Source organism: Dysidea avara, chromosome 6 (genome assembly GCF_963678975.1).
Source record: "Dysidea avara chromosome 6, odDysAvar1.4, whole genome shotgun sequence".
NCBI classification, from domain to species: Eukaryota; Metazoa; Porifera; class Demospongiae; order Dictyoceratida; family Dysideidae; genus Dysidea; species Dysidea avara.
The window spans coordinates 26,040,180-26,057,313 of record NC_089277.1 but is presented as its reverse complement, the minus strand read 5'-3'; the positions used below and the strand labels follow the sequence as shown (position 1 = coordinate 26,057,313).

Below are 17,134 nucleotides of genomic sequence, written 5' to 3'. Positions count from 1 at the left end.
GCTGATCTTTCCACAGGGTAATTTGTTTGTAGCTGAACTCTCTATAAGGAAACTTCTTCTAGCTGATCTCTCTACAGGGAGATTTGTTTGTAGCTGAACTCTCGACGGGTGATTTGTTTGCAGCTGAACTCTCTACATGATGGTTTCTTTGAAAGCTGAACACTCTACAAGGTAACTTCTTTTAGCTGATGTCTCTACAAGGTCACTAGTTTGTAGCTGAACTCTCTACATGATGGTTTCTTTGTAACTGAACTCTCTAAAGGTGACTTCTTCTAGCTGATCTTTCTACAGGGTGATTTGTTTGTAGCTGAACTCTCTACAAGGAAACTTCTTCTAGCTGATCTCTCTACAGTGAGATTCGTTAGTAGCTGAACTCTATACAGGTGATCTGTTTGCAGCTGAACTCTCTACATTATTGTTTCTTTGTAGCTGAACTCTCTACAAGGTAACTTCTTCTAGCTGATCTTTCTACACGGTGATTTGTTTGTAGCTGAATTCTCTACAAGGAAACTTCTTCTAGCTGATCTCTCTACAGGGAGATTTGTTTGTAGCTGAACTCTCTACAGGTGATTTGTTTGCAGCTGAACTCTCTACATGATCGTTTCTCTGTAGCTGAACTCTCTACAAGGTAACTTCTTTTAGCTGATGTCTCTACAAGGTCACTGGTTTATAGCTGAACTCTCTACATGATGGTTTCTTTGTAACTGAACTCTCTACAAGGTGACTTCTTCTAGCTGATCTTTCTACAGGGTGATTTGTTTGTAGCTGAACTCTCTACAAGGAAACTTCTTCTAGCTGATCTCTCTACAGGGAGATTTGTTTTTAGCTGAACTCTCTACATGATGGTTTCTTTGTAGCTGAACTTTCTACAAGGTAACTTCTTCTATTGATCTCTCTACAGGGCAATTTGTTTGTAGCTGAACTCTCTACATGGTAGATTCTTTGTAGCTGAACTTTCTACAAGGTAACCTCTTCTAGCTGATCTCTATACAGAGTGACTTGTTTATAGCTGAACTCTCTACAGGTGATTTGTTTGCAGCTGAACTCTTTACAAGGTAACTTCTTCTAGCTGATCTCTCTACAGGGTGATTTGTTTGTAGCTGAATTCTCTACAGGGTGATTTATTTGCAGCTGAACTCTCTACATGGTGGTTTCTTTGTAGCTGAACACTCTACAAGGTGACTTCTTCTAGCTGAACTCTCTACAGGATGATCTTTTCGTAGCTGAACTCTCTACAGGTGATCTTTTTGCAGCTGAACTCTCTACATGGTGGTTTCTTTGTAACTGAACTCTCTACAAGGTGACTTCTTCTAGCTGATCTCTCTACAGGGTGATTTATTTGTAGCTGAACTCTCCACAAGGTAATTTCTTCTAGCTGATCTCTGTACAGGGTTAATTGTTTGTAGCTGAACTCTCTACAAGGTAACTTCTTCTAGCTGATCTCTCTACAGTGTGATTTGTTTGTAGCTGAACTCTCTACAGGTGATTTGTTTGCAGCTGAACTCTCTACATGATGGTTTCTTTGTAGCTGAACTTTCTACAAGGCAACTTCTTCTAACTGATCTCTCTACAGGGCAATTTGTTTGTAGCTGAACTCACTACATGGTGGTTTCTTTGCAGCTGAACTTTCTACAAGGTGACTTCTTCTAGCTGAACTATCTCTTTCCGTGGTCTAACTGATCTCTCTACAGGGTGAATTGCTTGTTGCTGAACTCTCTACAGGGTGATTTGTATGTAGCTGGTGTCTATACAGGTTACTTGTTTCTAGCTGATCTCCTGCATTCTCTTTAGGGTGACTGCTCTATTAGGATGACTGCTCTATTAGGATGACTGCTCTATTAGAGTATCTCAATCTCACACTTGCTACATCAAGTTGGATTTCGTGTTATAACTCTGTGGCTTTAAGTCTGATTCTTCTACACCATTGAAGAGCCTTTCTAAGGGTTTTTCTGGTAGGCCTGGCAAGTAGTTGTTTTTTATTAGCTAATCTCGATTGCATAATTGTTACACAGTGTTGGTTTTTCGTTGTATCTTCCTGGTATTTAGCTCCATTTCTTTCAAACCACAAAAGGTTTGAGGTTCAATAGTTAACTTATTCACCCACTGAATTTCAGCTTCTTCCCATAAGCAGTTTACCCTGTAGGCGTGACAACATAATGGTGTTATTTTTTGTGAATAATCACTAACAACACTTTGCCTGTTAATCGTATTCCAGCCAAAGTTGGTACCGAGATGCGCCTTTATACCCCCCTTATGTTTGTAAAATTTCAAGGCCATTGGATATGGCATTCGCGTTTTATAGCAGTTTTTGCAAGTGTGCAAGGGGAAGAAAAATAAGAAAAATAATAAACCAAGAAACTAAGCCAATTTTTGAAGTCGCATATCTTGGGAACCCTTGAAGTGATTTCGCTCACATTTGGTATGTGGAGTACTGATGTTGGAGGGCGTGTCCACGGCAAACGTCGTCTTGTTTCATCAAGGCAGCACAGAGCTACAAAGGTGCAAAAATTGTGTTTTTGTTCTTCCTGTCAATATACTCACGGGTGTTGTGCGCTGGCTTTTTGGGCCGCACAACACACTACTGTGTGTCTTGATCTGTCGAACAGAGCTAATTTTCAAAATATAAATGAGATAATGTCAAATTTCTCTAACTCTTTCATACATAGCCACAACATTGATACTCCCATAGAAGAATTATGGAATATTTTTAAGACACAGTGTGAAACCTGTTTGAATCTTCAATACCAACTAAATCACTTTCCAGCTCCATCAAACACCCTTGGATTACCACATCCATCAGGCATCTGTTTAATAAGAAAAAGCATCTGTATAACAAAGTCCATTCATCTCATTCTGAAACAGACTGGTCTGCTTATAGGGAAATTAAAAAACTCACTCAAAGAGAATGTCGAAAGGCTCATGATAGTTATGTTTCAAATCTCATCAGTTCAGATGATTGTAGCAGTAATAATAATAAAAGACTCTGGAGTTATATAAATCAAAAGGAGAGATCAATGTGGGATACCATCATTAGAGAAAGACAGTCAAACAATTACTGATAGTTTTTGTAAAGCTACTATATTGAATGATCAGTTTCAGTTTGTTTTTACTGATACTCACTCCATACCAACTGCCACACTTGTAGGTCCTACGTATCCTCATATTTCACCAATTAATATTACAACCGAAGGGGTACTTCAACTACTACAAGAATTAGACCCACACAAAGCATCTGGCCCAGATGGAATATCATCAAAACTTTAAAGGAAACATCTGTCAGCATAGTGCCTGCTATCACGCCAGTGTACAAGAAGGGCTCACGTACTAATCCATCCAACTATAGACCTAAATCACTGACTTGTATTTGCTGCAAGCTGCTAGAACACATCATTTCCTCTACTATATCCTCTCATGTTAATGACTATAATATCACGTGCTCAAACCAACATGGGTTTAGAAAAAACCGGTCTTGCGAGACAGAGCTGTTGGAAACCATTAATGATTTGGCTAGGGCTTTAGATGCAGGTCACGAGGTGGACATTCTATTCCTTGACTTTGATAGAGTGTCTCACAATTGTCTTTTACATAAATTGTTACATTACGGAATCAATGGCCAAGTGTATAATTGGATTACAATTTTTTTATTTATTATTCAATAGATGGCAACAGGTTATACTAGACCACTGTCACAGTAACCCATGAAAAGTGTCCTCAGGTGTCCCACAGGGCTCTGTTTTGGGGACTTTACCTTTTCTGTTATATATTAATGATATATTACTTCTACTATAAGATTATTATGCAGATGATGCTATTATTTACAGAATTATTCACTCAAATGATGACATCGAGAAGCTACAAGAGGATCTAAATATATTATTTCAATGGACAAAAGACTTGTTTATGCTATTCAATAAATCTAAATGTGAACGTCTTACCATTTCAAACAAACACACACCACTAAACTCAGAATACAAGATCAACAACTCTGTTATCAGTAAAGTTACATCTGCCAAATATCTTGGAGTTACTATTGCTCAAAATCTCTCATGGAAAGACCATATTATAAAAATTACCAACAAAGCCAGCCCGACTCGTCGATTTCTACAACATAATTTAAGACAATGTTCTACTAATGTTAAGTCCCTCACTTACATTACATACGTTAGACCTAGAGTAGAGTATACTTCGATTGTTTGGTCCCCACATACTAAGTCACAGAAGAACCTTCTAGAAATGGTACAACATAAAGCAGCTCGATATGTTTTTAACTCTTATACTAGAAACACCAGTGTGATAGCTTTACTTAATAGATTGGATTGGCTAACGCTAGAGGACAGGAGAAATTACGCTAAAGTTACTATGTTCTACAAAATGCTACATAATGCAGTTTCATTTGACTTTCTACCATATCTTCAATCTTCCACAATTACACGTGGTCACAATCAAAGATTCAGCCCTATTTCTACCAGGGTCAACTGCTACCACCACTCATTTCTGCCATCAACCATCAGAATCTGGAACTCCCTCCCTAACAAAGTTGTTGCTGTTGAAAATGTTAATGACTTTCAGACTAAATTACACACATGTACATTTACACACTCATAATTTAGTGTTCTTTGTGCATTAAATCAAATAAATAAACAGTTCACCCTGTAGACAATTCAGCTACAAACAAGTCACCCTGTGGAGAGTCAGCTACAAAAAAGTCATAATGTAGAGAGCTCAGCTACAAACAATTCAACCTGTAGAGAGCTCAGCTACAAAGACGTCACTCTGCTGAGAGTTCAGCTACAAACAAATCACCCTGTGTAGAGTTCAGCTACAAACAATTTACCCTGAAGGCAGCTCAGCTACAAACAAGTCACCCTGTACAAAGTACAGCTACAAACAAGACACTCAGGGTTCAGCTACAAGCTAGTGACCCAGTAGAGAGTTCAGCTACAAACCAATCATCCAGCTACAAAAAGTCACCCGTAGAGAGTTCAGCTACAACCAAGTCTCCCTGTAGGCAGTTCAGCTACAAATAAGTATAACCCTGTAGAGAGTGTTACAAACAAATTTAAGAGAGTTCAGCACAAAAAAAATGTAGTTTAAAATACCTTTAAACAAAGTTAATGTTGAACTTGATGGCGGCCTCGAGCATTCACTCTTAGACACGAGACATTAATAAGAATAACGACGCACTAATAAGAATCCTAGCACATGCGCAGTAGCACGTGGCATTAGTTGTTAGACAAGTGTTATCAATTGTTATCAAGATGCCTACGAAGGCAGTAGGAAAGAAATCGAAATCGTCCGTAAAGAATGGAACAGGAAGAAACGCTCAGCAGAAGAAGAAATCCCCGCCTAAGAAGCCTCCTGTTAAAAACTAGATCATCCGCTGTCTCGCCCGCCACCGAATCTTCCGCTAAGGCAGGAACGAAGCGGGGAAGACAAGCTGAAAGTCCCGGAGCCTGACGAGAGAAGAGATCAAAGACGCGTCCCTTAACAACTGCTGACATTCCGGACATCGTGTCGGCAGTGGTCAGGGGCATGCCACAGTCTGCGGAGGGAGGCCACCCCAAGTTCCTCTACACGCCAGAAGAGAGCAAGTCGTCACAAGCAGAAGAACACAGATCAGCCTAGCCAAGCAACCCGTCGTCGCGTTACTCGCACAACGCCTACTCCTGAGACGGACGACAGTTCCAACGAAGGAGACGCCGACCACGAGGATTTTGGTAAGTTATGTAGTAGTGCGTGTTATGTCCGTGTAATGTTTCGTTTTACAAAATAATAAAGTGCACTATGCAAAGCCTTCTTTATAACGCGCACCATGTAAAGGCTTCTTGTAAGGCGCACCATGCACAAGCCTATGCTTTATATGTACACCATACTTTATGTAGCCCGCACCATGTTCTAGCCTTGTTACGCCATGCCTAAGCCTCTTACTGTTCCTCCAAAAAAAAAAAAAAAAAAAAAAAAAGCTTTCCAATTGTAGTATGCACCATGCTCTAGCCTCATTCAAGGGGTATCTCATAATACCATGCCTAAGCCTCTTATTATGTTTACTTAATGCAGGCCATATAATGTTAAAAAATCAGACGTTGTTCAATCCCCACCCCCACCCTTCTCATTGTCTCTTGTGTCCTGTTCTGCAGACGAGTCCACTGATGGCTGTGAACTCCCTCATATCCGGCAGTTGGAAGTCCATCCAGATTCCGATGATCTCCTTAGCATTGACAGCCATGATTCGGATGATACATCCCCTTCGGAGAAGTCATGCCCACTAGTGTTAATAAGTAATGGCCTCCCTCCCATCCCATCCAGACTGATGAAGCGCGTGGAGGATGGATTGTTTGTTGAGATGGCAGAACTTCTGCCAAGCCACCTGGACTCAGCTGACCTCAACATTAATGAAGGGCAGGTCGCATCATGCAAGCGACTTCCTAGTGACAGATATAATTGATTGGATCCAGTGCTTTGCAGTATATATGGCAATTATTTCCCACCATAAACCCTAGAGAATTGCTGACCTCCTAGGATACCTGAGCCTAATAATTGGGGCATCAATGGACTGTCGCGAAGGCAAGTGGGTTATTTATGATCGTCGCTTTCGCCTAAAAGCATCGGCCTCTCAGAATGCTCTATGGTCTGTTATAGATGTTACACTCTGGAATATGACTTCCCCAGAAAGGGCTATTCAGAGTCGTCAGCAGGCAGGCTCCGCCCCCTATGCTTCAAACCTTCCCAACGGTCACAACGCCAATATCAATACCAACCAATTTGCCTGGACTGGAACGAAAATCCTAATGGATGCTCTCGGTCGCCCTGCCGCTTCAAGCATATTTGCTACCGATATGTTCATAATCCCAGAGCCCAAGACAAGAATCACAAGGCCTCCCAGTGTCCAAACAGGCAGAAGGACAGGCAGCACAACCAATCTTGATTTGATTGATTTGTTGTTTTTTCCTTTCTTTGTTAACTGACTTTAGGCCAATACTGATAGTAGTTTCTTTTCTTTCCATATGATTTGTTGTGTAATAACACTATTTATTCAATATAATATTATGCAATATTATGTGTGGTGATAAGTATGCACAATGCTGACAGTCTAATTATCGACACCTTATCCCCTCGCAGTGTTGTCAGAACAACATATTATTGGTGTGCACACTAAGGACTTGCGTTGTAACTACAGTGACTGGATCTCATCTTGGACCAATCACCTGAGCCACCAGCTATCTGATGTCAAAGTACCACCTGTGGCCAGGGCAGTCAACACACCACTAGATGCAAGCAACTGGAAAAAATTGCTGGTAGATCACCCTAACAGACCATTGGTCGACTTTTTTATTTCCGGTATCACAGAGGGCTTTCGCATTGGCTTCAAAGAGCAATTAACTCCATTGAAATCCGTCAAGCAAAAATCCGAGTTGTGCTCTTCAACACCCTAACACAGTAGAGAACTACCCTCTTGCCCTAGAGAAGGTTGAAAGCCCCTTCCCCAATCTCTAACCTTTTTGGGAATCTCTCTGGATACTCAACTCATGCTGGCCCGCCTACCTGATGAAAAACTCTCAAGAATCCAGAACCAAGTTTCAGCTTGGCTATCTCGCAGAAAAACACCAAAAAGGGATATCTTATCCCTGGTAGGCTTGCTGCAGCATGCCACTAAGGTGGTAACACCAGGAAGGACCTTTTGTCCAGAATGTACAGACTAGCAGCTCGCCTCAACAAAATTATCTCACTTTACGCGTCTCACAAGCAGCTTCCACGCAGATCTTAGGTGGTGGCACCTCTTCATCACACATTGGAACGGGCTCAGTTTTATCAACGGCTCCACTCCAGACTATATAATTGCCTCAGACACATCAGGGTCCTGGGGCTGTGGAGCAGTATTTGGATTTCAGTGGCTGCAACTAGCATGGTCAAACGACTGGGCACAAATCGACATACTGTAATGGCGAAGGAGTTAGCACCAATTGTTTTAAGCTGCGCTATTTGGGGACCACTACTATCAGGCAGCAGAGTGGAATTCCACCGTGACAACAGCAGTGTTGTTGACTCCATTACCAAAGGATCCTCAAAGGAAATAATGGTCATGCACCTCTTACGCTGTCTCTGGTTCTTCTCAGCTCATTTTGATATAAAGATCTCAGCTTGCCATATTCCAGGCACGTCGAATACTGCCGCAGACCAGTTATCCAGAAACAGATCAACAGAATTCTTAAAGCTACACCCTCACACCTGCCGCTCCCCTGCATCAATCCTAATGTCACTGTTGAAGCTCATATCACCCCGGAGACAAGACTGGACTTCTCCCTCCTTTCTTCGTCACTTCAAGCGAACCATCAATACACTGCAAGGGTCTCCACCTGCAAGAAATAAAAAACCACATACTTAATGAGCTCACATAAAACAATGCTACAACATAATTGACCGCACACTTGTTATTCAGTGTAATTGATTTATGCTGTTCATTGTAATTGCTGTATGATTAACTTAGTTGATAATTTATTTGCCATTCTTGTTACAAAATCCCAATAGACACTTGCAAACAAGGCCACACATATATACTTAAATTCCATTTGTAGACCTACCAAGGAGTACTCACCTCAACAATCTACTGAACAAAGCCCAAAAGCTACTACATCATGGACTGGCCAAATCCAGCAGAAACACCTACACAGCTGGACGAAGACGATATGTTAACTTCTGCAAAATGGCAAGGATTCACCCGATCCCAACATCCGAGTGCACCCTAACTCTGTTCATATCGCACCTAGCTACCTCCAACATCTCGCAGGGAACTATCAAGGTGTATCTATCAGCAGTTAGACACATGCATGTATGCAAGGGGCTTCATAACCACTTCAACCGCCAAATCACTCCTAGGCTCCATCTCATCTTAAGGGGAATCAAAAAGCGCCAAGCAGGCATGCACTGAGGAAAAACCCGACTGCCGATTACCATCCAGATGCTCTATAACATAAAAGCCCTCCTATCAAAGAAACCTCCTTCCTATTATAATACCACACTCTGGGCTATGTGCTGTCTTGCCTTTTTTTTGGGTTCTTAAGAGTCAGCGAGTTTACAATTCCTACAGAAGGCTCCTATGATCCATCACGACACCTATCTCTCAAGGATATTGCAGTTGACAACAGGAAGAAACCCCACCTCCTGCAACTGTCCCTCAAAGAATCCAAAACAGACCCATTCAGGCAGGGTGCCAAGGTGCACATGGGTGCCACAGATAGCTTGGTATGTCCAATAAAAGCAATGATTTCATACCTCGGCAGAAGGAGTGAACAACCAGGCCCACTCTTCATCACTGAAGAAGGAAATGGCTGGACGGGAGCCATGTTTCGTGCAGGCCTCCAGTCCCTGATGGACAGCCTCAAACTCGATAAGCGCCGCTATAACTCACATAGCCTTCGGATTGGGGCAGCAACGTCTGCCTCTCTAGCCAAACTGCCAGACTCTCACATACAAATTCTTGGCCGCTGGAAAAGCAACGCATTTAAAAGGTATATCTGACCTCCTCCCAGTGAGGTAGCAAATATGTCCAAGATCATCGCAGCTGGTCATCACTGACTCCTTTTTGACAACCTCAGCATGTAATTGGTGTATTTATATGTACTAAGGACTGTCTACTAGTACTGCATATGTCATATTGATAGTGTTGTACAGTCACTTCATGTTGCTACCGTGCTTGTCTTGACACTACCGCAAAGTGGCTTCACGCTATAACGGTTGACCTACACAATTTGTTGGCATGCACACCTGCCATAAGTGCTGTTCCCAAACAGCCGGTATCTCCAAAACACATAATCTAGATACTTGGGTGAAAGGTCTCTCCCCCCACCCACCTGTGTGCCTGGTGGGGGGGGGGCTCACCTTTCTATGGCTTAAAGGAAGGCCTTTGGTGCGTAGAATGCCTCTGGGCACCAAAGTCCTTCCCTGCCCAAGTATCAGCACATCTGGAAAATAAAAATATAAGACCCGGTAGGCAATTGATCCCAAAAAGAAATCTTAAGACAGAAAATTCTTTAAATCAAACCCAGCAACCGGGACCAGGTACACGTACCAAAACCACCACTACCAACAACAGTTGGTTGGTGGCGAAGAGCGACCAGTGCTGCACCTCCCTGGACACGTCAAAGGTTAGTCAAGTAATTAATATTAAATGTAGTTTAAAATACCTTTAAACAAAGTTAATGTTGAACTTGATGGCGGCCTCGAGCATTCACTCTTAGACACGAGACATTAATAAGAATAACGACGCACTAATAAGAATCCTAGCACATGCGCAGTAGCACGTGGCATTAGTTGTTAGACAAGTGTTACCCTCCCATCCCATCCCTCTTATGCACAAATACCAGTTTTCACAGCAACATCATGCCTACAACAATAAATTCCAATAAAAATGTACGTGGTTGATCCACATACAGGGTATAGCACACACATATATATACATATACATTGCACTCCACCCTCTATTAATCGCTTCAGTGGTAGCACTCCTTCGAGCAGGCACACTGGTGGTGACACAACTAGCCAGTACTGCGCCTCTGTTGTATTGTCATCACATGATGCTATCATACTTGTGCATTGATGTACTCATTAGCTCCCTGCAGGTGAACCTATTATACTGCCAATGCTAAGTGGTAGTATAGCCTGGAGACTATCATGGACCATTACCAAGCAGCGATGCCAAACGCAAGGGAGTGCCTGGCAGGAGACTGTATCACGGACCAATACCAGAACTTCCACAGCTCTGCCATGCCAAATCTGTTGCAGTTATTAGCCAATATTGCATACTGTATTTTTTTTTTGTTGTTACAGCTACTGATACACACGATGCACTCCTTTGCTCACTGCAGGCAGGGAGTGCCTGGCATGTGACTTCCATGGGTCAATGTCACCTCCCCCAACAGGTGTAATTCAAGCAAGGGAGCGCCTGGCATGCGACTCTCATGAGTCAATGTCACCTCCCCCAACAGATGTGATACAAGAACGGGAGTGCCTGGCATGTGACCCCCCCCTCATGAGTCAATGCCACCTCCCCCAACTGGAGTCTTGGCACGCAGCTCTGCCACAGCTGGTCAGTGTCAGCCCCTCGTTGCGAAGAGTGTAGCACACTGCTTCTTAGCAAATGCTGCCTCTTCCACACTTCTCAGAATCCAGATCAGCATTTGGCCGCTCAGTGCCAATGCTGGTCTCGCCATTCTGAAAAACAGAGCTTTTTAAAAGCTCTAGCTGCATTCGCAGCATCTCCATTCCTGATAGAGGGAATGTGATAGTACCTGGTCTCTAGGATGGTTGTTTTAGTATTTAGACCCAATCATGGCTTAAAGGAAGGCCTTTGGTGCGTAGAATGCCTCTGGGCACCAAAGTCCTTCCCTGCCCAAGTATCAGCACATCTGGAAAATAAAAATATAAGACCCGGTAGGCAATTGATCCCAAAAAGAAATCTTAAGACAGAAAATTCTTTAAATCAAACCCAGCAACCGGGACCAGGTACACGTACCAAAACCACCACTACCAACAACAGTTGGTTGGTGGCGAAGAGCGACCAGTGCTGCACCTCCCTGGACACGTCAAAGGTTAGTCAAGTAATTAATATTAAGTTAAAATATAGTATTATATTTCAATAATGCATCATTATATGTAAGCAAAAGTCAGGATGAAAAAGATATAAAATCCAAGGTGGCAGCCAGGAAATGGCTGTGATGGTAGGTTAATGGCAAAAATTTTAATAACTAATTCAGGTTAATTTGGTGCTGAATCCTTGGAGAAGGCAGCACAAATTCACCTGAATTGTCTTTGTTAAACTTTTTGCCATTACCTACCATCACAGCCATTTCTTGGCCGCCACCTTGGATTTCACATCTTATTCACCCAAACTTTTTGGGGGCTGCACCTTTTTTTCACACCTTGGCTGTTGTATAGATAAATATTATCTGGAGAACACTGATCAATTAAATACTACATGTAATCTCTGACACTGACTATTGCAAAATTACAACTACCAAAACTACAATTATTATTATTCAAAATACAGTGCTTAATACTTACTTTGAAATATCAGCCAACTGATACAGTAAGGATTCTGGTTCTATTATTAAGCTTGACATTTCATCTGATTTAATCTGATCCAAAATCTTATTCAGCTCTTTAAGAAGTGGTCCAGGGTTGCCAGATACTTCAAATGCCAATGACAGGGTTTCTAACTATAGTGTAAGAAATCAAATACATATATTGTAGTGTACACCTGTATAATGCTTTGACACATGGAACTTACAGTGTTAGGATCAGTAATAGATAGCGAATAAAGCCGTTTTACATCAATATGATATTTACTTCTTATTTCAGCCACTCCTTGACTTTGATTTAACACCTTAACAAAATATAAACTCCTTAAAACACTGTACGCTAGACAAAGTTAGCCAACGTAACATCAGTTAGCTTGCTACACTTCGAATGTACATATGTATACATGCAGACAGTACATACATGCATACAGGCATACACATATAACCAGTACATGTATGCATTAGTCTAACCTATTTAACAGGTGCCTATAAAGTATATATATACCGAGTTTTTCCAGTTCGTTGTCACAAAGAGCGCCACGTTTTTGCGCATGCGCAAGTTTAACTTCAAACCGGCTGTATAGCTATGAGGCTACCAATACAATATAGCTCTTCTGTGTTAGGATGCCTCTGCCTTATTCAGTCGATTTACGTTGAAGAATAGCGTGGCTATCAATTACAGGTGTTTCTCCTGACCATATAGCCCAGAGTTTGAACGTGTCCGTTTGAACTGTTTATAGATATGTCAACTTGTTTTATACTAGTAGTGACGTAATTCCATCATCTCATCACACTGGACCTGCACGCTTAGTTGGAGATCAAGAGGAAATGGCTCTGTTGCAAATAATTCTAGAGAATCCTGGGATATATTTGCACGAAATTCAACAAGAACTATGGCAGAAGAGTGGGGTGTGGCTTCATGAATCAACAACATGCAAAAGCCTCCATCGCATGGGATGCACTCGTCAGAAAAATACAATACATAGCCCTACAAAGTTCTGATCAGTGCAGAGCAAAGTTCATGGCAGAAATATCAATCTATGATCCCAGTATGCTCGTGTGGATTGATGAGACTGGGTGCGACCAACATAATTGTTGAAGAAAGTACAGCTATTCAGTTAGGGGCATTACTCCTCAAGACCACAGAATTGTTGTTTGTGGTACAAGGTATTCTGCAATTGGTACAATGAGTTTGGAAGGTGTAATGGATGTTCGCATTATGGCAGGAACAGTTAATGGTGAAAGGTTCAGCTATTTTGTTACTGAAGCACTATTACCCATTCTCAAGCCATTTGATGGAAATAACTCCCTGTCTGTTGTAATCATGGACAACACGTCTATACACCATGTTGATGATGTTGTTCACCGAATTGAACACACAGCTCATACCAAAGTTATATTCTTACCACCATACTCACCAGACTTGATGCCACTGGAGGAGGTGTTTAGTACGTCAAAGCCATTCTGAAAGAAAATGACCAAATTTTTCAAGTATCCACAATGCCAACAGCATTACTGGGGGCTGTATTATCATTGTCTCCCTGATAAAACCCTTGCAAGTGCTTTTGAGAAAAGGGCTGAGGGAAGGAAGAAAGCCTAGGATCGTATAACAGTGAATGCTTGTGCGAATGTAACTGGTTCTATCAAGCTGCCTTTGTTGTTCATTGGTAAATCTAAGTGTCCTCGATGTTTCAAGATCACCAACATGGATAGTTTGCCTGTCATATATAGGAACCAGAAGAATGCATGGGTTAATACAGAAATATTTTCTTTGTGGTCCATGACCAGTTTGTGTCCTATGTACAAAGAGAATTGAAGAGCAAAAGTTTACTACCAAAAGCATTGCTTACCCTTGACAATTGCTCTGCACTTCCTGAAGAAAACATTCTTGTGTCTGATGATGGTTTAGTCATTGCAAAGTTTTTTCCTCCAATTGTGACTTCTTTAATTCAACCAATGGATCAAGATGTGCTCGAGTCTATGAAAAGGCGATACAAGAGATCCCTTCTTCAAGAGGTTTTGCTTTCTGAAGATTTGGTTGATCCTACAACATTTACCAAGTCCATTACAATGAAAGTAGTCATAGAAAAGATATCTCTTGCTTGGGATCAAATTACACCAGTCACTATTTGTCGTTCCTGGAAAACGTTGATACCTTTGGCTGACGTAATACCATCAAACAGTGACAGTGACTCCACTACTGTGGTACTGGCTGACACAACACCGTCAAGTAGTGACAGTGAGCTCATTGCAACAGAATTTATTGATGTGTTTCAGTCGATGGGACATACATTAAGTGAAGATGAGTTACAGAGTGGTTGGACAATGATCAGAATGATCCAGGTTATGAACATTTGCATGATAACGAAATTGTTTGTCGTGTTTTGGGAGGTGATGACACAGCAGATATTTGTGAAGATGATGGTGATAATGAAGAGGAGCCAGATGTTGTAGCATGTCCAGTAACTCATGCTCAGGCCATGGACATGTTTGAAAAGTGTATCACTTGGCTTCAATATCAACCTGAGGCATCTGCCTATAACACAAGTGTTTTGATATCACTGAAGGACATGGCTGCCAAGAAACGCTTATCATCTCTTAAACAGATGTCTATAACATCATATATGTAAGAACTGTACAGTATTGTATTGTTATATGTGACCGGATCTGCGAAAAAGGGACATAATCGCACAAGCCTAAATTCACAGTATAAAGCATTGAATACATTGGGTGAAATACTTGTGCATTAATGAAAAATTCCATAAATGTTTTAACCCCTCATTTTTAGTGAAGGAAAGGACTAACAATAAACACCTGGATATCACCTTATTCGCCTGCTCAAGAGGAGTTGGAAAATCTTTGTTTTGTTGCAGTAGACCCAAGGACACGTAAGTTATGAGCGTCTGTTTACATCATGTCAAAGCGATTGTACATGATCGATTTTACTTTATGAATTTCGCCTTTGTATGCAGTGAAGAAGGGAGAGTAAAGGAAAAACTTACCCAGTAATGTATTCCCCTGTTCATGGCGAACACGATGGCGAACAGTTTAGCTCTGTACCTCAATCCGTTGGTAAGGTACAACCATTTTTGTAAGCGCCTGTAATTTATTCTCCCTATACTTGCTGTACAAATCAATTTTTCTGTTGTTGCTACTTTGTAGGGCTGTAACTCCCAGAGTGTTTGGCATATGAAGCTGAAATTTTGCCAGTGGGTACACTTGGCTACATAGATTATAAATATTACTTAACCTCAGATATTTGTATGCATGTGTATATATACAGGTAGGGTTGGGCGATATTGAAAATTCCTCCCACGGTTATTGTGGAGCTTATTATCACGATTATTGTAAATATCACGGTATTGAAATGAACTATAGCAAGTATACTCAAAGCTGTTTACACAGTATATTTGCATGGGTGAACTTTGTTTATCAGCTACCACAACTGCAAGGAGTTTGGAAAAACCAGCCAAACTTATAGAGCATGGAGTGCATACAAATTCTGAAGGAGACATAGCTAGTTCCTATGTATATAGCTAGAAGATAATTTACTAAGACTTACTAATGTGAAGCCAGAACTTTATCCCACAATCACAGTAGTGCTCTATCTGGTACACGTGCCTTGCTTCACGTGTATTCTAATAATTAGTGCGTCACTTCGTGTAGTAAGTTAGTGCATGGGTTAGGCTTGTTTGCTAGTACAAGGAGGCTGAAATACTGATTGACAAGTACAATATGGCATTGTTAAGACGTGTAAGTGTGTAGTTGCAGCTGTATTCCTGCCATGATATTGCAATAACCATTTATACCGGTATGGCGGTTTTTCAGAAACAAGGCGGTATCGATTATTGCCAGCTGTAATATTGCCTTGTTACCGTCATACCGGTATATTGCCCAACCCTATATACAGGTATGCATATACAGTATAACATTATAATGTAGACTCTACAGCTTTTTTGTACTTTATCATTATACAAAGCTCTTTGTACAGTAGATCAGATGATTATCTTGTATTGTATCTGTAAAAACACATTATGTAGATATTTACTGTACATACACTAAGATTCTTTGCTTATTCAGTTATCCGAACAAATTCAGTTATCCGAATACTTTTCCCAAAAGCTTGGAACAGAGGTGTTCGGATAACCGAGGATCCACTGTACTCATCTTCTGTAATGATTCCATTAGCTTTTAAATTACTTAGCTCGTTTAACTGCTTATAAAACTTAGATCGAGACTCGATGTGTTTAGCTGGACTTGTTTTAGCTTGACTTACTGGTGCTCTATTGTTTGGAGACAGTGCAGATGAAATGGCTACTGCGGAACTAGTAAGAGCTTCTGAAAAAGAGTCTGGCCTTCGTCGACTACTGTCACTGTTCCCTGCACACTTAAACATTGAACAAGTAGGAGGCTGGTCTAAACTTTCATGAATCCCACTTGATAGCATCTCTGCTCATATCCTACACTGCATGGGTGTAAACTTGTCTCCATGCTTCTGCTTTAACTGAAAATTATAACTAGCTACCTTCTCATCCCTGTCTTCTTGTTTGGGCTTTTTCTTCTTACTTGCTTTGAAGCTTGTGCTGGTATCTGGGTTCTTCCTCTTAGCTCGTTTAGTACTATTGACAGAATCATCACCCCTCAAACCATCACACCATACTTGACAATTCTTCCCTTGTTGAACGTTAGACCACAGTTCCGATAAATCTGCCTGTGTCCTCATGCTTATTACCTTACCGCCATTTTCCACACCCACATCAAAGTCATCTGATACAATATTGTCCTCCAGCTGTGTTTTGATAACGGTTTTCAAATCATCACAACACTTGACCTTGTCGCAATCAATGTTTCTTAAAACAAACAGCTTGCAATCCTTTCCTTCTTTGTAAGTAGCTTTAAGAAATAACTTATCAATTAATGCAGAACGAGGTTGGGGGAGATTACTGACAAAGACAGTTGAACTAGGTACTACTGCTGTGCCATTCACTGTTCGTACAGGCGTCACCAGAACCGGATAAGAATGTCTCACTTCGTTACGGCCTTGAATTGGTTGGGAAACA

At 41.2% G+C, this 17,134-nt stretch overlaps 1 protein-coding gene across 3 annotated transcripts in view; it reads right to left on the bottom strand.

Moving 5' to 3' along the window:
• Positions 1–17,134, bottom strand: part of LOC136257207 (uncharacterized) — a 181,438-nt gene that overhangs the window by 97,079 nt on the left and 67,225 nt on the right. For all 3 annotated transcript variants that reach the window (XM_066050284.1, XM_066050282.1, XM_066050283.1), the window contains 2 exons: positions 12,284–12,379; positions 12,058–12,212 (listed from right to left, as the gene is read on the bottom strand). In XM_066050284.1, coding sequence (XP_065906356.1) covers positions 12,058–12,212; positions 12,284–12,379 — 251 coding nt within the window. The remainder of the gene's footprint in view (positions 1–12,057; positions 12,213–12,283; positions 12,380–17,134) is intronic.